This window comes from Solanum verrucosum, unplaced genomic scaffold, assembly GCF_900185275.1.
Source record: "Solanum verrucosum unplaced genomic scaffold, falcon-dt-bn FXZP01000273.1, whole genome shotgun sequence".
Classification (NCBI taxonomy): Eukaryota; Viridiplantae; Streptophyta; class Magnoliopsida; order Solanales; family Solanaceae; genus Solanum; species Solanum verrucosum.
The window spans coordinates 539578-567513 of NW_026020163.1; the positions used below are offsets into that span (position 1 = coordinate 539578).

Genomic DNA, 27936 nt, shown 5'->3' on the forward strand with positions numbered 1-27936 from the left:
GCCACTTGTATTTTAAAATCAAACATGCATATCCTTTATGCTATAAAAAAATTATATTTAGACATTCTAGAAGTATATTAATTTTAATATTTATGAATTTATTTTAATGAAATTTCATGAAGAAGATAAATATTTTTGCTAAATATCTTTATTGACGTATTTTCCTATTATCTTAAATTACATTAGAAAACTATTTATTTATAATTCCAATTTATATTTCAATACACTTAATTTTGAATATAAGGTCTTAAGTGTAGAATTTCAATAGTCTAGTTGAATAAGTTATAATAAAAGTAAATTGAGTTTCAAAATATATATTTGATTTTGTAAATCCTCGATAGACACTATATAATCTAAATTTGAAATCAATACACCAAAGTTACTCTAAGTAGGCGTTTGGCCATGCGATATCATATCACGATATGGTGTCGTGAGATGAAATCAGCGTTTGGACATGCGATTTTACGCTGATTTCATCTCATGATTCCATATCATAAGAGGTGATATCATATTCTCCAAAAACCATGATATGGAATCACCATGTGATTTCATATCATGATTTGAGATATTTTAATACAATAATTGATCCATGAGTTTATATTTTGTTAAAACAACCCCACATTTATATCTACTAACCATTTGTTTCATATGTAAATAAAATTTATAATCACATCATTATTTTTTAAAATTTATTATTCTCACCAATATAAAATTTATTATCACTTTAAATTTGATGAATATAAATGATAAAATAGAAATTCATTTGGTGAATATAAATGAGAACAAAGGGAGTAATACTTTTTTGATTTTTCATAATAAAAAAAACGTTTTAATCTTATGACTAAGCATAATATTGATAAAAGACAATTTTCATTGGCGGTGCCGCACTTTCTTAATCTTAGTATTTGCAAAATGTTCGTTCACATGACTGAAGGATATCAAGTCCAATTGATTGAGGACTTAGGAAAATTTGATCAATTAGTTATTAATATTTAGTCAAGTGGACTAGTTATAATTTTTTTGATTAAATTTTATTAGAAGTGTTTTTGACTCAAACTTGTGGTAACTTTTTAAAATTTCGTTATTCAATAATATTTAACTATTGATTTTTCTTGTAAATAGTTAGAAGTTAGTGATGTTTGTTAATTTTTATCTTAGTGCATTTAACTTCTAAGTTAGTATTTACTCACTAATGTATGTTTTTTTTCTACTTTATAGGTTATTTGTAAGAGTAGTTGAGAGATATGAACATATCAAGTACAATTTATGTTTAATTTTTTTTAATTAAATTAAAGTTAGATGAAACAATTATTTAACTAAAGAACAAATAACTTTGTAATAATTTATTATGCGATTTTATAATTTTTGTTTATTTGATAAGATTGAATAAACAATTGGGGCTATTTTAATAGTTTTACAACTTATGGAATTTTTATGTTTATGAGAAAATATACAACACAAAAATTCCATATCACATGTCCAAACAAACCTTCAATTTCATCTCATGATTACATATCATGATACCATATCATGATTTCATATCATGATACCGTATCGCATGGCCAAACGGGCCCTAAAAAAGATTCCGTTCAATGATATTCTTTGATAGTTGTTCGTGGTGAAAATTTCTAATATGACATATATTATACTAATATTTTCGAGTTATAGCAGTAGATTTAGACTTTCAAGTTATAACATTAAAAATTTCAGGTTGTAACATATTATTAAAAAATAAATAAATTTAGTAATTAAAAACATTTGATTTAAAAAGAATAAAAAGATGAAAAAAAATTAAAATAAAACGTTTTTGAAGGAAAAAATGAAAAAAAACGGAAATAGGGATTATCTTAAATTTGAATTAATTTAAGATAATTATTAATTAGCATGAATTAAGGGATTTCAAACTAATTAAGAATATTCAGTTTCCTTAATTCACTCCAATTTGTTAAAATTAATTTAAAAATAAGATTTTATCCATTTTTCTTTCACGTTTCTCTCTCTTTGTTTTTCTTCCAGAAATTGTCACTGGCAACAAATTGAATTTTTTTTTTGTTGAAAAAACGTGTTTTTTTTGTGATGGACAACTACATATCAGTATTAATTAAACATGGCGGAAGATGGGTTGCTTCAGGTGAGTATTTTTAATTGTTTACTATTTTTATTTGGATTTCAATGAAATAGAAAAAAAAAAATGAAACTGTAAATCGCCACTATATTGAATGTGATATTTTTTTTTGTATAAACAATACGTTTTGTTCATAATACTTATTAGTTGTTGTGAAATTGTAATATTAGTGATTTTCTTGGTAAGTTTCTGTTTTTTGGTAGTGGTTTAGTGTCACCATATTATTGATAACTGGTTTTTTTCTTGGTAAGTTTCTGTAATATTATTGATTACTGGGTTTTTTCGTGAAAAAATTAATTAAAATGTATAGTTTTGAATGAATTTGTTAGTGTAATTGTAATTAATTTGGTACGAAAGTGTATTGAAGAATTGTATGACAGTTGTTTTAAGTGGGTATGAAAGTGTGTTAACTAGTTAGTAAAAAAAGTTATTTTGAAGTTTGAATAAGTGTATTAAAAATGTTTTAAGTTGGTATGAAATGTGAAATGTTATTGTTTATATAAGTTTTGTCAATTATGTATAAATTTGTGTGAAAGGAATGAACTATTTGGTATGAGAAATGTATAAATTTGGTATAAATGATGATTGTATGTATATTAAGTGGGTATGAAATCTGAAATTTTATTTTTTAATGAAATATGTTTGTAGTTTACTGTTTGAATGATTTTTGTATGAAAAAATAATGACAAGTGTGTATAATTTTGTTTTTTTTTTTGTATTATGTAAGACTAATTGTTATTTTTTTTATTAATGAAACAGGGAAATATGTTGATTTTCAGATGGAGGGGATTATATATGAGTATTCTAGTCTTTATAGTGGTCTAGTAAGTGGATAACATCTCAACTAATGATAGATGTTAATATTCACAATATAGAGATGAAATATATAGTTAGTGATAGATGTCCCCCTGTTAGTATCCACAATGATGTTGGTGTGCGGGTTTTTTTAGATCAAAAGAAAGCTAATGTAGATTTCTTTACGATTTCATATACTTGGAAATAAAATTTATTCCAAATTAATATATAAGATAGTGTAACTATTTGTACAGGTTTCAGATTTCAGATTTCATATACATGATTCATTAATTATTCATACAGATTTCATATACTAGAAAATAAAATTTATTTCAGATTAATATATAAGATAGTGTAAATATTTGTACAAATTTCAGATTTTAGATTCCAGATTTCATATACGCGATTCATTAATTATTTATACAGATTTAATATACTTGGAAATAAAATTTATTCCAGATTAATATATAAGATAGTGTAAATATAGTGTAATATATAACAAACTTTATACCAATCTTATTCAAGTTTCATTCCAACACGAACTTCAGTTTATATCACACATATTATACTAACAATAAATCAATTTCATATAATCACACAATGTATATCATTTGTATAACAATATTATATCACAATTAATACAATATCCAACCATCAAACATTAAATTGAGTGTCATACACATATTAATCAAATTTCACACATGTTTCATCCATTAATTGTACAATTTGGATTCACACTGATATTTTAAAATAGTGAATCCAAATGGTATGAAAACTGTATATTACTAGTATCCTAAAATTATAATAGCCAAACAGTAATTCATATGTAGATGGTATCTGATTGGAAGAAAACATATGATATTATATATCATCAAATACTTAAATACAAAAAAGTTGTTCAAAAGTAAAAAAAAAAACATGTAATTCTAAAAAAGTAGAAGGTGCAATCAACTATTTCAAATTTCTTGTATGTGGTCTTGGTGTAGGATAATTGGTGGTATCCTGAACATGTTCTTTTGCTATGCGAGGTCCACCAAATTTGCTAGCAATCGTATCAGTAACTTCACTCTCACTGATCGCGCCATTCTCACTCTTTGTATATACAGTTAATAGACAATCACACTACTGTTAAAACACAATTCATACCATTTGTATACCACTATTATATCACAAATCATACAATATCCAACAATCAACTGTTTAATCAGAATCATACACATATTAATCAGATTTCATACACGTTTCATTCAAACAACTATTTCGAAAATAATATAAGAATAATGTGATATTTTTAGGAAAAAATCAGTAGTTTTAATAATGTGAAAATAAATTGAATATAATATTTACCCTAACAATTTTTTTTGTCTTTTTTAGGTGTTGGGACTTTTGATTCCTTTTTTTTTTTTTGGATCTTCTTGTAGATGGTTTTGACGACTGAGCAACTTCAACATTCATTATTTTTTTTCTTTTTTTCTTTTTTGATTCAGTAACAAAATCAGAATCAGAATCAAAATCAAAAGGGGTTTCAACATTTTTCCCCTTCCTCTTCTTCCCCTTTCGATTTATCGGACTCACCCTTTTGTTTGAGTCATTTTTTTCTGTTTTTGATCTTTCAATAGAGATGAATTACCCCTAGCCGGAGTTTCAACAATGTTTGGCAGCGGTGTTTGAGTCAAAATGTTGAAAGATGGAGCATGAACTTCATCCGTAGAAGTTCCTTCGACTAATCGAGGGATCTTTCGAGGAGTTACAACCGTTTTCTTCGACATGGTTTTGTTGAAAAAACTAAATTGAATGGAGGATTGTAAAGTTAGTGTAGTTTGGTGGTGAGAAAGATGTGATAGATGAAGGTAAAATTGGGCTAGTGTGTTAATGACATGTAGAACTGGATGAGCGTGGGGGGAAGGGGGAGGGATTGACGTATGGGAGATGGTAACGGTAAAGAAGGAAACTTGTTGTAGGTGAATCCCTATAACTATGTAACTGATAATTTCAGATTTAAAAAAGGAACAGAAATCAATTTAATTACATATTATTAATTAATAATAATAAACCATAAATAGATTAATCATTTATTAAATAAATGGAAATTGATTTTTAAATAAAATTAATTGGAGTGTAACGGTAAAAAAAGGAAGTCTAATCAATGTAAATCCCTAAATTCGTGTAACTGATAATTTCGATTTTAAAAAAGGAACTGAAATTATATTAGCTAGCTATTAATAATTAATAATATAAAAATATAAAGAGATTAATTATTTTTAAATAAACCTGTAATTAATTTTTAAATAAAGTTAAATTTAAGTAATATGTTATAACCCGTAAATAAACTGTTATAAGTAAGAATATTTTAAGAATGTGTTTAAAACTTGTAATATTGACCCTTAAATGTGTATATGGTGTGATTTTTTCTTGTTCGTGACTTCATCAACACAATACTGAGAATTAATTCTGCTGAGTTTATTTATACTTGCAAAAAAAAATCAATAGCAATGCTCATATTACCTGAATCAGTAACAATATAAACAAAGACCCTCAACACAGTAAAGAAATTGAATGGTAGCTCTCGTCACAATATACATAAGTGAGCTATGCCTTATGGTAATGCAAGATAAAAAGGTAAAACTCTGAACCTGGTAAAAACACATCGGCGGCGGCGTGGTGCATGAAGAAACCAGTAAATGCAGAAAACTAATCAATGGAGAAGAGAAGTAGTCAAGTGGAGTAAAGAATAATGTTGAGTTATTGAATAAGCAAAATTTGATAATGTACACTTCGCAAAAAGCATAATACATACAGACTGTGACAAACTGTCACATATGACCTAAGGAAATGCTCTTTCACTATCCATTATATACTTCAAAACAACAAAAAAAAGACTGGGATTTTATCTATAAAGGGAAGAAATCTGTGCCCTAGAAATTTCAATATAACCAAATCTTCATCTCCTGGATCTAGGAATGGCGCCTCCAAGTTCACCGTTTCTGGCTTCTAAATGATGCAGTCCTTTGGTTTACAGTTGGCTTCAGAATAGCAGGTAAGTGGCCAAGGAATTAGCAAAAATTTGTATTCCCATGGACCAACGCAATTCCAGGTAAAGAATATTAGATCGAAGCAGCAAAAGCCACTGAGACAAAATTGAATGGCTTTCCTGCAGGGGCACTATGGCAGTTTATGTCCAGTAGAAGAAGCTATCTGGGACCGGACGAGAAACCTGGTCTCTGGGGCAGGCCAGACTGATGTGTTCTGTAAGGCCTACCATTACCTGACTGTTTGCTATCTAAAGGAGCTGCGCCAAGAATCCCTGATGATAAGTTGGGTTCAGGAAGGCGTGTACCATTAGGCAAAGCTCTTTGATGTTGGGGCTGAACTTGCGAATGAACATCAGCTTCAGCTCTTTTCCTTCGTTTCCATGCTTCAAATTTGGCTGCATCAAAACCTCGGGGAATAAAACCTGGCGTTGGATGCGCAGGTGCAGAACCATTAAATTGCGACGGTCCTACCCGTCCTTCTACATGTTGCTCCTGTTTAAGTTTAGAATAAATCTGACGAAGCTTCTCGCCAGACAAATTTGAAAATGTTGAGACATAATTCCATAAACGGACTGTCATCCCTGTAGCCAAATTTTAAATGAGCCCTGTTAACTAATGCATTTAGGAGGAGAGAAATTAAGAGAGAAAGCATAGTGTTCCATTTCCACATTCATCTGCTGTTTCATAACTAAGAGAAAAGGACTCATGCACCCACACCTCCACTTCAGGTAGAGAGGGGCTCGAGAAGGAGCAGTAAGTTATAAACTATAAAGCTTAAACCAAATAATGATAACATAAGAGGCTTACTTTCTTGCTTATGTGATTCATTCTCATATTCGAAAACTATTTGATCAATCCTGCGACCAAGAAGCTGCAAGTAGTTCCGTATTTTGGCCAACACCTGGTGCGATAAAAAGATACAGACCCATTGAAAGAGAGATAGAAATAGAGGGAGAGAGAGAGAACTGAATTTAGAATATTAACCTTGTCCTTAGGGAGATCAGCACTAGTAGTTTGCAATCTTTGAAGACGCTTAAGCGTCTTTTCCTCATACATCATCACATCTTCACACCATTCCATCCATTTCACCTCTTTAAACTGCTCATAAACTTCCTCATTATCTGACATTTCACCTTCCTCTTTGACCAACGGTTCAACCTTCTTTTGACCTTTAGCAGCTCTGCCTCTACCCATTTTAGCATTTCCAGATGAGCTTAGTTTACTTTGTTTACCCTTTCCAAGAGGTGCTGTGGTGCTGGGAAGGCTTTCCTTCTGCTTGTTGGAAGTCTTACGGCCCACTTTTAAACTAGTGTTCTTCCCACCAACAGCTGCAACTTCCTGGTAGCAAAACTAATGAGGGTAAGGTATACAAGTAACTGAAAAGCTAAAGTTCTTAGAATCCACACACAACATAAAAAGATTAGTTAACTTCCACATCATACAGCTGGAAGAACATCTGCAAACTAAGAGGAAGAAAATACAACAACAAACACAACGGAGTTTCAAGAAGAGGCAACTATATGCATTCACTGCACTTGCTAGTTGCTGGTAAAGCAGGTATCAAAAGTCAGAAAGAAGCACACTGAAGACTTGTGGTTGAACAAATCAAAGATATTGATACAGTTGACCATTGTAAAAATAGAGATCATGTCCTGACTGATATAAAAGCAGCAGCATGAGCACCACGCTGATGGAGTTCACTATTTATGTCAATGACTCCCCACGCAATGAGACCAGAACATACTAATATGGCATCGCTATTTTCCTTCTTGAAGGCAAGAGAAGAGGAAGTGTAAATGGGGCAGGTCAATCTTTTTCTGACCAAGAAAAGAATTCATCTTTCGCCTTTGTGTTGTTTAGTACAACTAGAGGAGGTGAACCGAGGGCTTTGGTCTGAGTGATAAGAGCGCAAAGTATCAGGTGTGGTTTAGGTGCGTGTCACAGAATTATATTCTGCCGCAAACAGAATCTTGGTATTTAAGTGAAGAAGGGCAGAGGAGCAGGCCCACTATCTACCGACTTTCAAACTGTGCACCACCAACTCTTGGGAAATTTTCTCGATTATAAAAAAAAAAAGGTAATATTGGAGAGGTAAAGAACGTATGTAAGCCAAACATTTTTTTTGAATTTGAATTTTAGTATGTAACCCAAACATTAAACTTTGAATGGACCAATAAAGCTAATGTGGAGGGACTTGGAAACACTGCACAATGAACATGAACCATGCAGATCCTCCTGCCTTTCCACTTTTCAGGTAGAAAGTCTTGGAGCCTGTTTGAATTGGCTTTCGACTTATGACTTTTGGCTAATTTTTGTTATTTTGACTTGAAAACAAACGCTTATAAGCATTTTTTTTTATTTTACCCAAACACTATAAACTGCTTAAAAGCTACTTTTGGCTTAAAAGCACTTGAAATAAGCCAATCCAAATAGGCTCTTAATCTTGAGTAAAAATGCGTGCTCTTTTGCATATTTCTATGTGTAACATGGCCATAGATTATGTTTAGATCCTTCTGCCATGATAGATTTTCTTGGTTCTTACTGTTCTCAGCGAAGTAACTTTTTAGAGCCTTCTCCAACTTTGCTGGTTCACACCAATAAAATACTTCACCCCTAAAAAAATTTAAAAAAAAAGCTTTGCTGACCCAAGAAACAAAATACAAAATACAAAATCCAAGGGTAATCTTTCATACTTAAGTTATTACTGATTATCCATTACTCTGTTTAACCGATGATATAGGGAGAGGGGAGGGAACCCTTGTAAGTTTGATTAAGTGATTTCTCTTATTTACTCCTAGAAGCATATTCAAATGACAGTCTAAATAATACCACTCTCTAATCTGCGTTGAATTTCTTCAATAGCATTTTGGACACAGCAAATTTATTACCAAACATTCATTGACACGGAGCAAAACCCCACATACATTATTACTTCTAGTAAAAGAACACAAGGGCTGAAATTTCAAGATGCTATGGGTTAACAGACAATTGTATTAGTCCCTTAGACACATCAAAGTCTGCTAAATCATGCATCAACACTTCCCTGTAGCACATAGACGCAGCTTCCAGAAATGAAGTACAATCTCAGTTCTAAGATTGTAATTTGATAAGTTATGTTCATGTCCTTTTCGTCATCCTGAATTTTTCAATTAGATAATAAAGTGCTGATTCTCGGTAACAAAATATATTTTTTGTCTGATCTGTCTCACTAGCAAACTACACAATGCTCTCGACAGCAATTGAAAGGAAAATGATGGCATAATATGGAAAGATGGAAATAACAAGCAATTTTAATGAATGTAGAGACTCAGGAGTGAGTATTCTATACCATTTGCAGAAGTTGAGAAGCTCTCTCCTTCAACTGCGGAGCTCTTGGCAAGAAAGTCTCGTGATGTTGTAATTCCACTGGAGCAATCTTCTTCATGAGGCCAAGTTTTTCATCTAACCGTATCTTTTCCCAGTTGCCAAATCCATGATAATGAATTCCAAGAAGCAGTCTGGCGTCATCCTCTACCAAATAAAGGAGTTAAGGCAACCACAGAATTTTCCAAGATGAAATGGGAAGGAAAATGGAAAGAACAAGAGTCTAACAATAAAAAAGGGCTTCAACTTACTCTGGTTCCAGCCACAACCTTTAGACCAAGTTGCAGGCTTTAGATAAGCCAAAGCACGGAACTGCGAGACAGGATCTGCATATCGAGAAATGCGCTTTGCTAGGAGTTGAAGTTCCTCAACACGGCCCAATAGTTCATCAGCCTTCACAGGAACACCAAAAAAATCTAAGAGAGGTCCCTGAAGGTGAAAACACACGAAATGTCAGCTCAAGTGCATCATCGCCCAACTCTTCAAAAGTACATTATGAACTATACAAACCTTTGGGTCAACAACTTCACCTTTAACTGCTTCTCTACAGCCATCAATTAATGAGTCAAAAAGCTCAACTTGAGCTTCAGTTGGCGCCGCTTCAACTGCCCCACCAACCTCTGATGATATTAAGTCAATTTGGCTATCATTACCAAACTTCTTGACCTAAAATTAGAGAGATTAATGATTTTGATATCTACACAATCAAATAATTTGATCAAAGACGAGATGTTACCACGAATAAAACACATGGATGGAAAGAAAATAAAAAACTGAAGCAACAAAGGAACTGTCCTTTCCAACAAATACATTTTATAAGTAGAACAAGAGAGCCAAAATAAACTCACGTACATAATTAACTAGCCCTACCTCACGAGAAAAACGTGTGGCGTCTCTTTTTGACAAGTTCCCAAAAGACCATCCTCTCACTTGAGCGGAAGCACCATCAATTGCCGGAAGTGTGCAGCTAAAATCTCCCTTGCGACGCTTCGGGAACCTTTCCTGAGCATCAACACCCTTCTTTCTTTTATTAGTTACCACCAGAGGGCTAGCTTCTGCATAACTCTTTTTATTTCGAGCAGCTCGAGGAGCCAAAGCGTCCTATCAAAGAAAATATCATAAAATAAACAATTCATCAGTATAGGAACCATTAGAGAAATGCATAAACCCCTACTAAAGTAGTATTATATACTTCAGCGTGTGCAGTAGCTTCTGGCTTTATCCATCGACTCCAAAAAGTTGCATCATCTTCAGCACCACAGAAATTGGCAACCTGCATAGAGAAATTGCAAAGCACGGTTATACATGGAACAAAGAGGGGAAAAATTGAAGTCTCAAGCATGCCTGACCTCCAATCTGAGAGAAATAAAACTTAGTGAGGACAAGAAAAGGAGAGAAGGGAAAATCAAATGGAAAAGATGCGCCACAAAGTTAGACAAATCAAAAGAGGAGAAAAAAAACAGCAAAAGGAGAGAATTTCAGATAGTATCCAGGTGTTTCCTTTGTAATGAGGCAGTGGAAACAAACCAACCATTTGTTCTTACACTAAAAAGTAACGGCACAGATTTGGGCACTATTTCCCAGTCTCACAGAAACCAAATGGAGAACGCCAGAGCATACAGCAGGTCTCTTGAGCCGCTGGATCAGGAGGGGGGGAGCAAGAGCCAAAAGAAGTAGCAAAATTTAGTTCCACACTATATATGGTCGACAGTATGGATAGAAATAAACAATAGATGTTTTGAAGATAGTTTTTACTTCCATTCAGAAAATCAAATGGAATTATATTATAGCCTTCTATGTTTGGTGTAAAGAGAAATGTGTAGAGGAAGCTGATCAGTTAGTAGATCTTTTAGGATCTTTGTAATTACTATTTTGGGGTATGATTTGATCCACAATATTTTGAAGGTTCTCCAGGATGTCCTTAATGTTGACGAATACAACTTCACCAGTTTCAAAAAGAAAAAAAGCAGAGCAAAAATATCTGCAAGAAGGGAAATTGTAACTTGCCTTAAAAGCACTCAGCAACTCCTTCCCTTCCTCTGCCTCAGCTCCTTTCTCTTCAACCTTTTCAGCCCGTTCAAGAATTTCATCAATATCCAAACTGAGAAGCCTTTTCTTGCTTTCTTCGTCATTTTTGTCTTCCTTAAATAGTTCCTCAGCGCCAAACCTCAAGATAGCAGAGAGCTCATTCTACAATCACAGCGGGCAAGCAGTAATATATAGACTATCTAAAAGATTAAAGATCAAATATGTTCTAACAGTATATAATTTTATCTTCATCGTGTTATTTGAGTTCAGTCTATATCAGAACAAAAATAAAATCTTAACACCAAATCTATCAGATATTTGTGACTCTACCACTTCGATTCCATACCTTATCAAAGAGACTTCCTTTCTTGGTTTCTTTCTTCTCTAATTTACCCTCTGCATTCAGTTTTTGAATCACCAGATGATCAAGAACCTGCAAGTAAAACATGACCGATAAAACCATCATGCCTCCAATATACAAAACTGTCAGACTTGATTTCTCAACAACATATCATGTCACATTAAAAAACAATGGAATTCGAACATTCAATGCATCCATATCTTGTCTTACCATCTTCTTCTTAGCACGTTCCAAGATATCTTCCTCCACACTTTTACTTGTAACGAATCTGTAGATGTTGACAACTTCTTGTTGTCCTATCCTATGAGCTCTACTCATTGCCTGATTAGGACAAACAAAGATGATACAGCATAAAGCAGCATGTTAAACAAGGCAATTTTTTCACAAAATCCATCTTTTGATTTTGCTAATTGCAACCCTTTACACAACACACGTAAACAAACAAGTTCTTCCTAACCTGCAAGTCATTTTGGGGATTCCAATCAGAATCAAATATGATAACAGTGTCTGCTGTTGCTAGATTTATACCCAATCCACCAGCTCGTGTCGACAGAAGAAAACAGAAATCGTCACTACCAGGTGCATTGAAGTGGTCCATAGCCTGCTGGCGCAACTCAGACTTTGTACTACCATCAAGCCGTTGATATTGGAATCCTTTGATAGACAAATATTCTGCCAGTATGTCAAGCATCCTAACCATCTGCATTCAGAAGATGATTGACAGAACTTACTCAGCTAGTTGAAAGCACAGGTGAACATCATCATGACTAAGAGTGAGCCTCAAAACATGCCTTCTATAACAGTTCCTACAACTAAGAGTAGTAACATAAATGCTCTCTACATATCTTTTAAACCATCTCTCATAGCATAGGGAAAAGGAGTTACGAACCTGAGAAAATATCAACACTCGATGCTTCGTTTCATGCAATCTGTCCAGCAGCTTGTCAAGTATAACAAGCTTACCACTGCTAAGTATAATTCTTTCCAATTTTGTGCTGCCAAAATAATTTGCATCCCCACCATAACCATGGTCCGCACTTTCAAATAAAAAGGGGTGATTGCAACATTTCTTCAACTCCACCACAATATTTAAAAGTGAAACCTACAAAGTTCACAAGGCCAACATAAGCAAAATAAAGAGTAGTTCTTTATGTGCTATCAAGAAAATAATCTGTACCGTAGACAATTATTTTAGTATGCATAGGTCACTAAAGATACTATTGGAACGTATAAGTAGAACGCAATGGAGATCACGTAACTTCTTTTCCTACTTCTGCCATACTTTGTCATGAAAATTCATGTTTGTGGAGAAACCCCATACTGCCGCTCATTCAAATCAAAAATCAAGATCTCTAGTTTGGGAAGATTAAATTAAATCTACATTGTAATGCTATTATTTATTTCAAATTACTAAAGGAACGAAAACAGATTTGAAGTTTGGACACCACATCAACCACTACCCGAAAATAAAAGCTTTCCACTTATTTACACATTATGCAAGTAAAACTACGCTCATCTTAAAATGATGGCAGGCAAAGTAAGTAGTCAAAATCTTTGAAGAAATATTAAGAAAATACAGCGAGGGAAGTGACGGTATCCATATGAAGGAATAGAAGATTAAGGGTCCTCTGACAACCTGATTCCCACGAACACCTTTATTCAAGTCTTGAAAATTCCTTTCCAAGATCCATTTGTAATACCTACCAAATAAACATGGAAAATGATTGAATTAAGAAAACTAGGTGCTGCTAACAATTTAAAGGTAAGTATACATTAATTCAATGGGCAATACTGTTTCTGTAGTGGTGACATCTCAACCCTAAGAATTCGTTCAATCTTTGGAGGAAGTGACTTCTCCACATCTTTTATGACCCTCCTGAGAATGTGAGGCCTCAATTCCTTGTGAAGATTCGCAAGCTACAATACAATATAACATTCCCTTAAAAAAGAACGTCCATGCAAAGCTCACCAGACTGTAACAAAATTGCATGCAGAGAGAACAGACGAAAACGACCAGGATAATAACATTTCTAAGGATACCTCCATTTCATTAAATGAACTAAGATTCTTATAATTCTGGACAAAATCATCCTTGCTCTTGAACTTATCAGGATCAAGAAAGTGGAGTAAGGCCCTGCCAAGGTCATGAACAAATAGACATATTAACCAACTGAGACATATATGACCTCACAAAAGCTTTTATAAAATGATGGGAATCGCTTCTTTCTTTTTTTCTTGTTCTTTCTTTTTGAGGTAAAGAATGGAGATTCATCGCTTCTTTCTTTTTTTCTTTTTCTTTTTCTTTTTGAGGTAAAGACTGGAGATTCTATTTTAACCAGTATGCAGGGGCTAAAATGAACAGGTAGGAATAAGATGTTCTCAGATATACAAGAAAAGAATTGAATGCAGTTCTTACCGAAATAAACAAAAAGAGACTAGTTGGAGGTTATTCTTGATAGAAGGAGAGTACAATTAAGTATTCAATTTTAAAGCAAACAAACAAAATAGAAGATTGCATGCAGTATTATACCAAAAGAAAAGGAAAGGGTCTAGATGGAGATTACTGGATAAGCGAAAAAAGAAGTAGATTGAGTAGCTACTCGTGACAGAAGGAGAATACAATTCAATTTTAAAACAAGAAGTCAAAAACAAAAGGTTTTGCCTCAAAAATGCTCATAAAGAGTGTCTTAATTAATAGAAGGAGCATAGAAATACACCCTGCAGCTAGTGAGACAGCTAGGCACTAAAGAATTTAAGAGAATGAATTTGGAGATATTTGAAGCAGAAATAATTGAACATTCTTCGAGAATGGAACTTGAGAAACACTGATGAGCAATTCCATTTATGATGTCAAACACATCCATTGCATAGATAGAGGCAACACCATAATCATTACTAGGAAGTTACATGGCCTGCATTCTCTTCTCTCTTTTTTTCATTGCCAGGGAAGTGAAACACTTTAGTCAATGCCCTGAATTCAACGATGTACTATGCTCAAAAGATGAAGAATTGTGGTTGGTATAATGGTAAGAGCATAGCCCGTGATGTGTGGGCCAGATACACGTCATGGATTCAAGTATTCAGCCCTACTGCATACAAAAGCCTGGTATTTAAGTGGAGAAGGGTATAGGACCCACTATCCACCGAGTTTTGATCTGTGCACCACTCGCCCAGGAGGATGTCAGTTACCTTAAAAAAAATGAAGAACTGTATCTAAATGCTACTGTCAATAGGTGGTAGAGAGCACGTCATGATCAGTTCAAGGGAGAGTATCTAAGTTCTGCTGGGTCGATGAGTATTAGATGCATATTTCCTGAAACAATCTAGGTAATACATAAACTCGCATCTCAACCTGGTCTCTTCCAGACCATTCTTTCCAAGTCACATGATGATCCTACATTCTACTGTTAGCTAGGCACATTCCTTCTACCTCTTTGCTTTCTGCTTATTGCAAACTGATCAAATAATAACAATCAAAAAGCAACAGTATAAGACATTCATAAAGATACAGATGACCAACTGTGATCCTTTTTTTTATTTAATAGGTAGTGATCAAATGTTTTCCTATTCAGAGGCAAATAAACTCTTGCAAGATAAAGAACCTCTAGACATAATCTCAGTCGCAAGAAAAGACAGACATTACTTGACATTTGTAACTTCTTTTTAATAAGTAATTACAGCTTTTATAAATTTGTGCACTAAGCCAGTGCAATAGGCATAATTACAGGTTGTGCAATCCCTCTATTGTGTCTAACATTCCACATACATCTAGTACAATAACTAGATTGCACCAAAAAGCTACCAAAGAAAGACATCTCTGTTTAAGGCTGTGCATGTTACTCTTTTTGCCTTCAAAGAATATATAGTTTGTTTCGAGCCAGATAGCCCACCAAATGACCTGAGGTATGGTGTTCCAAGTTTCAGAGATTTCTTCCTAAGCCCCTCTCGATTCCAGCCATGCAAAAGCTCAATCATGGAATTAGGCATGGTCCAACTTATGCCTAGAATTACAAAAAACATGTTCCCTAGCTTGTGATATCTGCTTAAGACTTTTTATTACCATTCCAAACAGATTAACTAGAAGATACTACTCATAAACAAAGTTATATTCCACACACAATGAATTAATCAGTAGGACATCAAAGTAAAACCAAATATAGAAATACAATAAAAGAAGAGAAAGCTCCTACCATAGTTCTTCAACGCTGTTCTGCAATGGAGTACCAGTAATAAGCAACTTGTTCTTCGTGTTGAACTCCTAAAGATGCAAAACAAACACAAAAAAAAAAGAGAGAAAATATATGAGTGCTCAGAAATGCCAGCGACATATACATGCTTGATAGAAATTCAGCAGGAGAAGTCATCATACCAGAAGTGTTGTATAAAGAGAAGCCTCACTGTTCTTTAACCTGTGCGCTTCATCAACCATAAGGTAGTTCCACCTTATCTTTGAAAGCACAGCCTTGTCCTTCAATAGTACCTCATAAGTAGTAAGCAGTGCATCAAATTTGGTAGTCCTGCCAACTTTATTATCATTATAGAATTCGTATTGTTGACAGACCTGCAGAGATCACATGCAAATAAAATAGCATGTAAAAAAGATCTAGACAAGCAACAACAGAAAGTCATATCTATTCAACTTAATTAAGAAGTAATTGAGTATAAGAAGCACGGTCAGGAGAACCAAATAAGAAAGAGGATTCTCCCACATTGCAGCATATAGAGAGTTGAGAAGAAGTCAAGAGCACCAAAATTCTCCCACATTGCAGCATATAAAGAGATGAGAAAAAGCCAAAAGCACTATCTGTTTACAAAAGAGTACAATCAAGATATCCAATAATAGCTTTTGGAGAGAGATATGGAGCAATTCATAGCTAATAAGGGTTTTGCAAAATATACTCAACCACCAGCCTAATATGATGATTCAAGGAAAGCAACTCAATGATTGCATTCCAACATTTCCCTCAAAAATCTTTTACTAGAAATGCAATCCTCAAGTAACATCTGAAGCCATTTAGTTGGCTCACCTGCTTGCTTCCCCATTCAACTAAATTTGGTATTTTGCTTCAGAGTAGAACAACAAGAATTCTGGTCTAGCAATGAACTTGTTTTTACAGCATAGCAGCATTCCAAGGGAAACATGATAAGAACTGACCAAACAAGAATTCATAAAGCGATGTGTATCAGCTACGATTCTTAGCAACAAAACCAATAGTGATCAAAATACGTCATACTATCAACAAATGACCATATTCAGAATACATATACTAAAATTAATGAGTGAAACTGGACCCAATAGTTTTAGCTTTCTACTTCTGCATCTTGTACAAGAGTCTATTTTCTAAATGAGAAATGTAAATAGCAGCATAGTCAGTCAGTCGGGTATTATTGGAGTTTTACTATAAGTTGAAACTATGAAATTAACATATTTTTTAATTAATTCAGGGCTAAACCACCCGATATTCATGAGCACACTGCACAGTGTTCTCAAATGGTTCGGCTTGGATCGTGTGAGTGTTTTTTTTTGGGGGGGGGTACAGCTCCTGAAGTGCCAAAACCAGGGTTTGCTTACAAAGAAAAAAGAATGTACAGAGAAGTAATCGAAAAAGAATAAATACCCTTCAGTATTTATAAACATCACACCCAACAAAAAAGACCGCAACATGCAGACAGCATATCAAGTAAATTAAGAATGTACAGACAAGTAAAATAATAATGAAGACACTAGAAGTAAAATCACACACAATTGTGCTTGAATATCATCATACAACATTCCTGGAAAAAGAATACAGATAGCATTTCCCTAGAGTCATTAAAGTTAACAACTGAGTAACTAGATAATTACCAAATCAAACGAAATACAGTATGAACAGTGAACATTGTATAATCCAGACTTACCTCACGACTTGCACGTGCTCCGACATAGACAATAACGTTCAGATCAGGCAGCCATTTCCTAAACTCTTTTGCCCAATTGGCGAGAGTTGATAATGGGACAACAACAAGAAATGGTCCATGAATTTCCTGAGCATTCTGCAGGGACAAAAAAACAATACCGTTTACCAAAACTGAAATAGCAATACTTTGCAGAGCAGAAAACAAAGAGAAGTCCTTGCCTGAAGAAAACCGAGCATTGAAACTGACTGAACAGTTTTGCCGAGGCCCATTTCATCAGCTAATATAACATTAGTATCATTCCTCCAACTGTGCTGTGAGAAGACATATCAGAAAGCAAAAACTAGTGGGAAGAAAACATATTCAACCATAATGCAGAGCCAACTGCATTACCTATTAACCAGAAAATTTAAGCCTTCAAGCTGATAATCTCGAAGTTTCCCACCCTTTAACCATTCAGGCTGCTCTTCAAGCTTCCTCAAACTACCTAATAAGGTATCAGTTTTAAATTGACAATGCCATCAACATTCAACAGATAGTAAGAAGGAACACAATGAACAATATTGTAAAGAAGACAGATGAGATGGGTGAGGCCTGTTTCTAATTTGCCTTTAAGAATTTATCTGAGACTAGAGACAACACAGAAAGAGACGTGAACGTATGGAATGACGAGTTGAAATTGGAGTGGGCAGATGTTAATAACAGAATAAGAGGAGGAGATTAGTTGGAAAGATAAGAAGGTAAAACCTCTGCTCTTTTTGCGCTGGAAATCCACTGATTTCCCTTGTACCATAATGGCAGCCTCACGAGCCTGCAAATTGCATAACAATTTAAAACTTTGAAGAAGAAGATAATCTCACCATGACCAAAAACGAACTAGATCAAATATATTGAAAAAGATAACAAAGTAACCATAAAAATAAATGACCACAAAAAGGAAGATATAGCAAGAAGGCACGAATTGATTGTCTCGAAAAGGAAAATGAATATGAGTAACAACGTTTAGTTAATTAAGAACATGCAATGGAAGAACAATAGTGTGGAGGTACCATACAATCAGGGTAGGATGCAAAAGAAATTCAATTCCTACACCACAATCTTGATCATATCAATGAAACAAGATCCCGATATCAGTCCTCAGAAGGTCAAGATTCAATGATTCAAAAGTAATTTAGTAAACAAACCTTCTTGACCTTAAAAGCGTATAGAAACCTTTTGCCAAACTCAACCCCAAAGCTCAGCTATGAGATGAGAATTGCCCATAACCATAAGGAATAATGGTCCCATTCCCTCAATCGGCGAGGCACAGTCAATAACCCCCCCTCACACGTCCATGGGCTGGAAAGTATGACATGGATCCAACATTGGGTAACCAAAAACAGGGATGGGTTTGATTCAAATACTGTGATAAGAAAATGAACCTTGAGCCCGATCCAAAATGACTACAACTTCAACAAATGTGGAAAGCTTTAACACACAAATCCCCTCGGCCCTCTCGTACCCCCAAGATAGCATGGAGGTCCAACAATGGAAAACACAAAAACAAGAACGGGTATGTCTCTGATGCAATGAAAATAAATGGTAAGCTCATGAAGTAAGAATTTCCAAAGACTTCATATGTAGGAGACAACAGCTCAGTCACTTAACCAATATGGGATACTCCAACAAAGACAATCTTTTTTTTTTTTTTTTTTTTTTTTGATAACCGAGAAATCCGTCTGTGACCCGCCCTTTGGACCAATCACAGCCTTCTAAACTCGGTGGATAATGGGCCCGCCCCTCTACCCTTCTCCACTTAAATACCAACAAAGACAATCTTACTGATCACATATCGGAATATAAAAGTATTGTGCATGTTATCAGGAGAAGACCAACGTTTCCTATGTGATATTTTCTATAAATAAAATTGGTGGCATGCTGATTTCATTCATCAGATAAATGAAACAAGCAATTACTGTGTACTCAAGTTTCTCAAACACTTTTCCAGAAACAATTACTATCCAAATACGTTCACTCATTAATTTCACACTATAAACTCAATATTTATGATCATATACATTAATTATATCTATACATACAGCATTACTTAAGGAAATGAAAGAATTAATCAGTAACGCTACAGCATAGGAGGTGGATCCAAGAGGGATATGACATAACCATAAAGCTTATATGCGACCAAATTGCTACCTTGTACTCATCGATGGCATCTTGACCAAAAGCAATATCAACATCCTTCTCCCTGAGATAACATGAAGGAAACCCGCTAAGAACTCAAGCTTCAATTGCAATTTATACAGCCAAAAATCAACATTATTTGTTCAGCAGATAAAACAAATAACAAACAATCCAAGGCAGGGAGAGGCGAGAAAAGACAGAAGTACGCGCAGTTAACCAACCATTCTTCTCCAAGTAAACCACAAGAAACATTGTCTATGTAAAAACAACAGGTAGGATCAAAAGAACAAATAGAATAATACAAGCGCATAAACAATCTGCATACCAAGTTGCTTCAGCATAAGATAGCCCTTTCCATTTAACTAAATATTCTGGCACCACGTTACCATAACCATCTTTGCTGATTCTGTCTGCAATAACTCTCTCAACCTAAGTATGCGTCAACCAAAACGAGCATTAAGAACTGTGTGAACTGCAATGAGGTGACAGAGGTCTCTAAGAACAACAAACCTGACTGTTCAGTTTGATGATATCCAAGTCCATTTCCTTGCTCACGTCATTTACCTCGATCTAATGGACAACAGAAAAAAGGGGCCATAAGAGAGGAGGCTGTAAATAATTTGAAAAATAAAGCATGCAGTTAACTATAAAATGTATCTCTTTGATACAAACCAAATTATTTTTTTTTATTTTTAATTAGGGGAGGGGTGGGGGTAGAGGAAACATCTACACAGTTAAACGGCAAGAAGCTCCTTCAACAGACTTTGAAGCTTAAAACTGCAAGAGCAAAATGTCCCCCACCCAAAAAAAAGGAACAGAAAAATCATGGCTCCATGAGTAAATCAGTGACTCCTCTTTCTCATATATCAGAAATTTCAAATGTTCTCACAAGTCAGCTCCTCATTTCATATCAGCTAAAAAGCTGTGAAGACGTGAACCATGCAAAAGTCATTTATAAATCAAATTTGAATCTATCTAAATTGTCTTTAAAATATTTCCACTAAACAACCACAAGCACATGTGAGAAACTAAAATAGCCCATGCAAGTCAAGTCCTTTCTACTGGACTAAGAAATATATATCTCAAAGATTCTTGAGAAATGGTGCATAAAACTCACCTCCTCGCGGGATACAGTCTTCCTATACTTCACATCCTCCATGACCCTTTTAGTGTAATTCAAAACCTTCTTAAACCCACTAAGCTGCTCAAGCATGGAAAAAATCAAGATAAAACTGAAATTAATCACTTCAATATATAGCTATCGTAACAGAATATGTAGCCAATCATACGAAAGAGTAGCAACATGAATTTGTTACTTCAATGCAGATCTGAAAAGGCATACATTTTGTAGCTCAACAAATGACTTCCATTGACAATGCAAATGAGACTGGCCTTTCCATTTTATTAAAAACTCCATCTCATTCCAATCTGGTTCAGAGTCATACAAATGACTTAACAAAATAGGATCAGCTGATTTGTTATTCCTTGCAGCTTCTTCAGCCATGCCCTTTGGCTGATGCCATAAAACTTTCTCAATCGAGTCACAATCTTCCTCTTCAAGTTCTTCCTGTTGCATGAAATAATTGCTACACACTATCAATCAGGGCTTAAAAAGATAGCAAGGACATGAAAAGACTTGCTGATGTGAGATAATAAGCAAACATATCAAAATCCAGATTCACAAAGCACTAGCAATTTCACCAGGAACTTTTGTTTTTTAAAATTCAATTTCACCAGGCACATGCAATTTGTATGAAGGGCAAATGGCTCATGCATTGTCCAGTGAAAACGGTCAATGATATAGATGCACATAAAGAAACTACGGTAAGGTAAAGAAATTAAGATTCAAGCTATAAAATACATCCACCAGAAAAAGTTCAAACAAAAGAGGTGATAGATTTTGTTTTGGGCTGTCCCTGCATACTTTTGATGTAATTACGTAGGAGCACACTATTGGCGTACTCCTTTTGTTTATAATACCAGTTAACTTTTTCAAAAAGAAAAAAAAGTTCAAACAACAGATACACAGAAAAATGTAGTATGCATGGAACTCATGATAACACCTTTTGGCCCTTCTTTTGCTTGCTCTCATCAATTTCTTCACTCTCTTCACTCTCTGCATATGAAACTTTCCGAACCGCCCGACGACTCGAAGTTCGGATTTCACTATTCCTGCCAGATACACTAGCAGCAGAAGATCTACCACTATTTTTAAGGCGGAGATTTGCAACTCTTCTAGGCTTATTTCCAAAATCCTCATCACTCTCGTTTTCAGAATCATGTTCTGATGATTCTTCCTCTTCATATGATGTTCTACCCCTTTTCTGTCGAGCAGATGTAGCAAGAGACCTAACTACTCTGGTAGATTTTACACTATGCCCACCCCTATTCTTTTGCTTGCCTTGAGGTTTTCTGCAATATTCTTCATCTTCATCGGAGATGCCCACCTCATCATCGTCACTGTTGACCTCATCAGACTCTCCACCCTCCCAGTCATCATCCTTGTCCTGTGACAGCAAAGCAAATATCAAGGTCACTTGACGAGTACAATTATATTTAGAATTGTTTGATGCAAATTTACCAATAAAAGAAAAACGAGAACAAAATCACGACATCACTCAAATCCCAACTCACTGCAATGACAAGAAACTGAACAAATGAAAAGGAGAAGCAATTGTTTCAGTACCAGCTGAGCTTAGAGAACATTAAGTCTTTTTTTTTAATCAGTTGCTTAGAGAACAAAACACCCCAATATACAGTTCATTCCACCACATACAAAGAACCAAAATTGTTGACATTTCCAGCGCATCCTTAAGGTATTTTTAATAAATAAAATCAACACTTACCAAAAATCTAAAGAACTAAAAGCTTTTGAATATCTCAGTCAAGAGTTTGCTTAAATGAAAACGGTTACTGGGTAATTCATTTTAACAAATAACAAGTACGGATTTTATTGAAGTGATTAGCAAGTATTCAAGTACTTTTTTTTGTTTACCAACCAAAATTCTATGATTACAATCCAAGGATTTTTTAAATTTTTCATGGGTACAATCCAAGTATTATTAACCATTCATCCTACTTGATAACCTAAGCAGACCCAAATACTAATAACTTTTCTCAAAATATCACCCAAGAATCAAGATGTCATTTAAAAAATAGTACCAACTCTTTTACTGATCACAAACTGTGTGTTAAGCTTACAAAAGGAGCAAGTCCAGCCATCCACCATTGTTTTGACAAACTTCGGATTTAAAGAATGGGACAATTTGAGTGACATGGCGGAACATATATCTACTTTCTCCTTTCTGTTTTATTTTTCTTCATAATTCAACTTCCACCCCCTTCCAAAAAAAAAATTTGTGTGTGCTGCGCACCATAGGTCTAAACTATGCATGAACCTTATTAGCTACAAATTGAACACAGCTAGGGTCTTTCATAGATCGAGATAGAGCACGTTTAATTAGTGGTAGTAGTTCCCTAGATGTGAAAAAAGTTGGTTCTGAAATAAAAGAACCTAGAAACCCCAAGCTGATGTAAAACGAGCATGGGAGTCCAACCTGATGCAAATGGTATGTTCTAAAATTGTTCTTTCTGGAGATAACTTTATAGTACTTTACGAACTAGTGAACAATTATAGGAACCCATTTGGCCAAAAGAGCTTTTAATTTAACAAATTATGGGTGATGTTTGGAACATAAAAGAGGCATGGAAAGCATAAATTTAAAATCTGCTCTGAGGCCTATTGAAAAGGGGCAAGAATAGGGAGCAATATATAAATGTGGCATACAAATCAATAGGAATGAAAAGCTGCATGAAACATCAAATAAGCAAGAAAAGCTCCACAAAGGACCACAGAAAGAAGTCGCATCAAGTTTCTTCAAAAATATTATTGGTGGTTTCAATACAGCCCACATAAGTGACAATAAATTGTTACATATAACCCTACTCTGCAAAGAATTGGAAGATAGTCCTACTTACCATTTCCGTACTTTTCCAAGAACAAGTACCAGGATTTATTATCAAACCAAATTTACCTAAATACCAGTCAACTCGCTATCTTGACTTTTCAAATGATACTAACCAACTTACACCAGATATAAATAACGAGAATGCAGGATTCAGTGATCGAGCTGGATGAAAGTAATAATAACTAGAAAATTTAGCACCCAAGGGTGTGGTATAGAAATCAATGAAGTGGATGAAAATTATGGGAGATCACACATTCAAATCTTGGTAGAGACAAAAGACTGTTAGGTGATTTGTTTCCATCTGACTAAAAACCTTGGTGGATGGAGTCACCAATACTTGTGTTGGTGCTAGTGTTGGTGAGATGTAGCAGGTACAAGGTGGAGTAGTCAAGGTGTGCTAGATGACTCAGACACAAATCTTAATATAAAAAGGTCAAATACATAGATAACCCATTAAAGCTGACATGAATTGCCAGTCAGACACCTAAGGGTTGCCAATGACCAAGTAAGCACTTCTACTTGACATGTGTTCTAGTGGACATTTGAATCGAACAGACCTAATGCATGAGATGGAATCACAAATGATGTGTCAAATAGACAAATCAGTGAATGACATGTATATTCTTTTTTTTAAAAATATTTTTAACTTAGTTTGTAATTTAAAAAATAAATGGAAAAACACGTCCCCTCTCCTCCCCTAATCTTCTCCTTCTAAATCGGGAAAAGAGACTTCCCCTCCCCACTCGTTTTCTCCGCCCAATCAAATAAACCTCCCTGCATCTTTAGAACTTCTGCTATCTGCAGGCATTTTTCCATTGCAAATATCATTAGATGTGGCTTCTTTGTTCTATCCCTGTCTTTCGCTTCCTTCCTTGACCATAAAGCCCTTGACCCAAAGACCTTTTACATGTTCCTTCATGATGTATTATGTCCATCGTCTCTTTTAGGTGATTGATGGGTCAGGTAATGGAGCTTTTTTATGTATATGTGTTACGTTGGGAAGAAAAATAGCATAGCGGATCCCATTGATGAACGATCACCGGAAACGATTCGCCGGAATCTCCATATTTTCCAGTGAGAAATAGCAAGCCAGAATATTTCTTGTTTCCAACATTGATCTTCATTTTTCATCCTTTACTCTTTTGAAAGGGGTCGGACCATTGTGGCAGTGAGTGGAGTTTGATGGTGTTTGTGAGTGTGTTTCATAAAGGAGGTAAGGGTCAGTCATGGAAGGGAGAGAGAAAAGAGAACCGTTTTGGGTTTTGGAAAAATGACTCACTCTCAAAAATTTAGGTACCATGCCATGACAGTCATGGGTATTCACATAATACACTATAGCAGAGGGTTTAACTGTACACAGGCTAGATAAGGTGCTTAATTGACAGTTTGTGCAACTTTAAGGGGTTATATATCTATGTTGGCCTAAAAAAGGTAGAAAAGTTCAAATTTAACATTAAGGAAGCCACCAATTCTGATCTTATTCTTCTCGAGTACAGTTAAAGTCATACAAGCATAAATGATCATTGGAAAAAGAAAAAGATAAAACATGAGATACTGTTTTCTGCTCATTTTGAGTCAAAAAGATCTGCTATAACATACAAGCTCGCCCTATCAAAACGAGCAGGGTTGCTTTTGCTGCCTATCATGTAGCTTAATTTTCATCTAAAACCCTCTCAAATCTTTAGTACCTCCATCTTCATTTTAGAGTCAAGATTCACACCATATATAACTCGTCGCCATTTTATCATTAAATTTCATCCCATCAATATATCAAACATTATTATGACTATAATATTATAAACAGGGATTTTCAAGTATTATATTTCAAAAATAGGCGACATAACATGAATTATAAGGACCAAAATTTCCTACTGCAAATATTATAAAAGTGGACATGCTAAAAGGTATGTCAAATGTTGGGAAGGCAAATACTATAGAAAAGGTAACAACATTCATCACATAGCATGAAGTACCAGTAAGCAATACAAGGCCAAGCAAGCCAAATAGTATATGACCAACACTACGCATAAGAGCACACCTTAATGCCCTTTCCACGGCCTGTGCTACCATAGTCAGGATCATCTGGATCATCTTCTGCAAGAAATAGGAAAACAATTAATAAAAAGGTTACGGTGAAGTCAACAATGAATCCGATCACAAATTTATTCTAATAACTTCTTGACGACTAGCAAGAAAAGAGAAGAGGTTGATAAGAGCTATCTATTAAATGGATGGTTATTTAGTTTTTTCTATTCTCCTACTTTATATTCCTACAATCCTTTATTTTTCCCTGTGCTCGGCGAGTCCCACCACGGAAGAGGAAACAATTGAAAATCAGAATGACTATTCCCATCATGTTCTAGCTAGAAATTCATCATACATATGTTTATTAAAAAAGAAGGAATTTACCATCCTCACTGTCATCATCCTCGTAATCAGCATACTCATTGTCATCCTGATCTTTTGAAGCTTTTGCTTTCCGACTTGCATACTTGCTGGCAGAAACAGGCCTCGACTGCGGCTTTGAACTATAACCACTTGAAGGGTTTGCAGCTCTGTAATGTAACGAGTCACTCTGATCATCACCATCTTGTTCATAATATTCATCAGATAACATCTCATCAGCGGGAACACTTCGACTCTTCCCCATGTCTTTCTGCCTTCCTTCATCTTCCGACTCCAACTGATCTTCCCTACCATCAGATACCTCATCAGATTCCTCCTCATTCTTATACTCTGATCCACTCTTCGACTCCTCACCAGAACCAGACCTACCTGAGGGGCCCATCGGTTGACAATCCTTCCAAAACCCAGAACCCCATTTCCCAGACAAATTAACTCCTCTTCCAGGCGGCACCTGATCCTCCGCAGCTGTTTCCACTTCTACACCACCTTCATCTTGTAACTGACCATTATCATCATTTTCACTCAAACTACCTTCCACTTCCTCGTTTCCTACATCCTGATGAATTCCCTGCATACTTTGTTCCCCTTGGCTTTTGTCATCCAACGTTACCGTTTCATTCGAGTAATTCCTATAAAAAGCCATACTGTGTCTTCACATTAAAATTTCAGTTGCTCTTGTCTTCCCAAAAAGGTAATTGCTTTCAAATGTATTAATGCCAGTTCTCTTCCCTCCAAAAACCTCTGAAGCGCAAGGAAAATTCAAAACTAATCAATAAGCAGAGCATTTCTCAACAAAAATGAAGTAACATTGCTAACAGAATATACTCAAAACAAACTAAAGTTCATTTCATGAACATCACAAACTATTTTAACAAAATTTGAAATTGCTCTGTATGATGCACCAACCATGTTCTGTGAATTCAAATTCAGATACCCAATTGCTTAAACTCAGCAAAAAAAATGATCCAGAAAATCACACAAGTCAATGAAAACACAGAACACAGTGTCCGACACTGAAAACAATGGATCGGTCACTACCCACTGAAGACCAAACAAAATCAATACAAAAACCATCTTTCTAACCCTAAACCAACCCAAAAAAACTAAATCTACGACCCCAAAACCCTAATTCCTCTCCAATCCATCAACCAAACCAACACTCCACAAAAAATCCGATGCTTATAGCATAAATTGATTTCAAAAAAAAACACAACTCAGTGCATCGCAAACCAATAAAAACACAATCTACGCAACGTCTTTAGGCAAAAACAAAGTAATCGGACTCTCACCGGAAACTTACTTCACCGGAGAACCACAACCCACCTCCGGCGGCGCAAAAAAAAAGCAGAAGGTGTATAATACGACGACGTTTGTTTATTGAAACTTTTTTTTTAATTTGTTAAAGCGATTATTGCTTATTGGAGGCTAAGTTAAGGATAAAAATGGATTAAAATCGAAATGATGAAGAAGATGAAGCAGGTGAATCGGATTTACCGGTGTGGTTTTTGATGAATTTCCAGTTTTTTTTAGAGAGAGAATGTGGGTGTTGTAGAGAGAGAAAGAGAGAGAGAAAAAGCAAAAATAATTTCTCAAGAGAAAAAAATATGAGAAGTAATTTTTTTTTATTCTCTTTTTTTTTCCCTTTTATCTTTCTTTTTTGATTTGTATTTGTAAGATAAATACATATATTTCTATATATTAAAATCTATATAGAGAGAAAAAGTGGCATGTGGGAGAAAGAAAAAAAAGTTTTCATATGATGTTGTATGCGCATTAGAGTTCGACTAA

At 34.9% G+C, this 27936-nt stretch overlaps 2 protein-coding genes across 2 annotated transcripts in view; one reads left to right on the top strand and one right to left on the bottom strand.

Moving 5' to 3' along the window:
• The window catches only part of LOC125828676 (receptor-like protein 9DC3), a 75461-nt gene that overhangs the window by 23212 nt on the left and 24313 nt on the right, over window positions 1–27936 (top strand). The window lies entirely within an intron of this gene.
• Window positions 5641–27749, bottom strand: LOC125828682 (protein CHROMATIN REMODELING 5). The gene is made up of 31 exons (XM_049508016.1): window positions 27438–27749; window positions 26152–26889; window positions 25781–25836; window positions 21838–22281; window positions 21117–21341; window positions 20892–20975; window positions 20285–20344; window positions 20100–20203; window positions 19787–19838; window positions 18347–18410; window positions 17993–18086; window positions 17821–17908; window positions 17603–17737; window positions 16074–16265; window positions 15895–15962; window positions 13745–13838; window positions 13497–13621; window positions 13341–13404; window positions 12594–12806; window positions 12162–12404; window positions 11915–12025; window positions 11690–11776; window positions 11323–11505; window positions 10508–10588; window positions 10186–10416; window positions 9826–9981; window positions 9567–9744; window positions 9281–9462; window positions 6937–7290; window positions 6760–6853; window positions 5641–6533 (listed from the first exon to the last, which is right to left on the bottom strand). Exons 2-31 carry the CDS (start codon window positions 26789–26791, stop codon window positions 6112–6114), a joined length of 5124 nt encoding a protein of 1707 aa, XP_049363973.1. The 5' UTR covers window positions 26792–26889; window positions 27438–27749; the 3' UTR covers window positions 5641–6111.

Bases quoted from the DNA above. Each gene is read 5' to 3' on its own strand.
- LOC125828682 (XM_049508016.1), bottom strand. From the start codon at position 26,791: ATGGCTTTTTATAGGAATTACTCGAATGAAACGGTAACGTTGGATGAC. The intron at 11,777-11,914 runs GTAAGACAAGAT...TTTTACTTGCAG, and splicing joins AACGTGCTAAGAAGAAGATG to GTTCTTGATCATCTGGTGAT. The intron at 9,463-9,566 runs GTAAGTTGAAGC...TTTATTTGGTAG, and splicing joins AGGTTGTGGCTGGAACCAGA to AGGATGACGCCAGACTGCTT.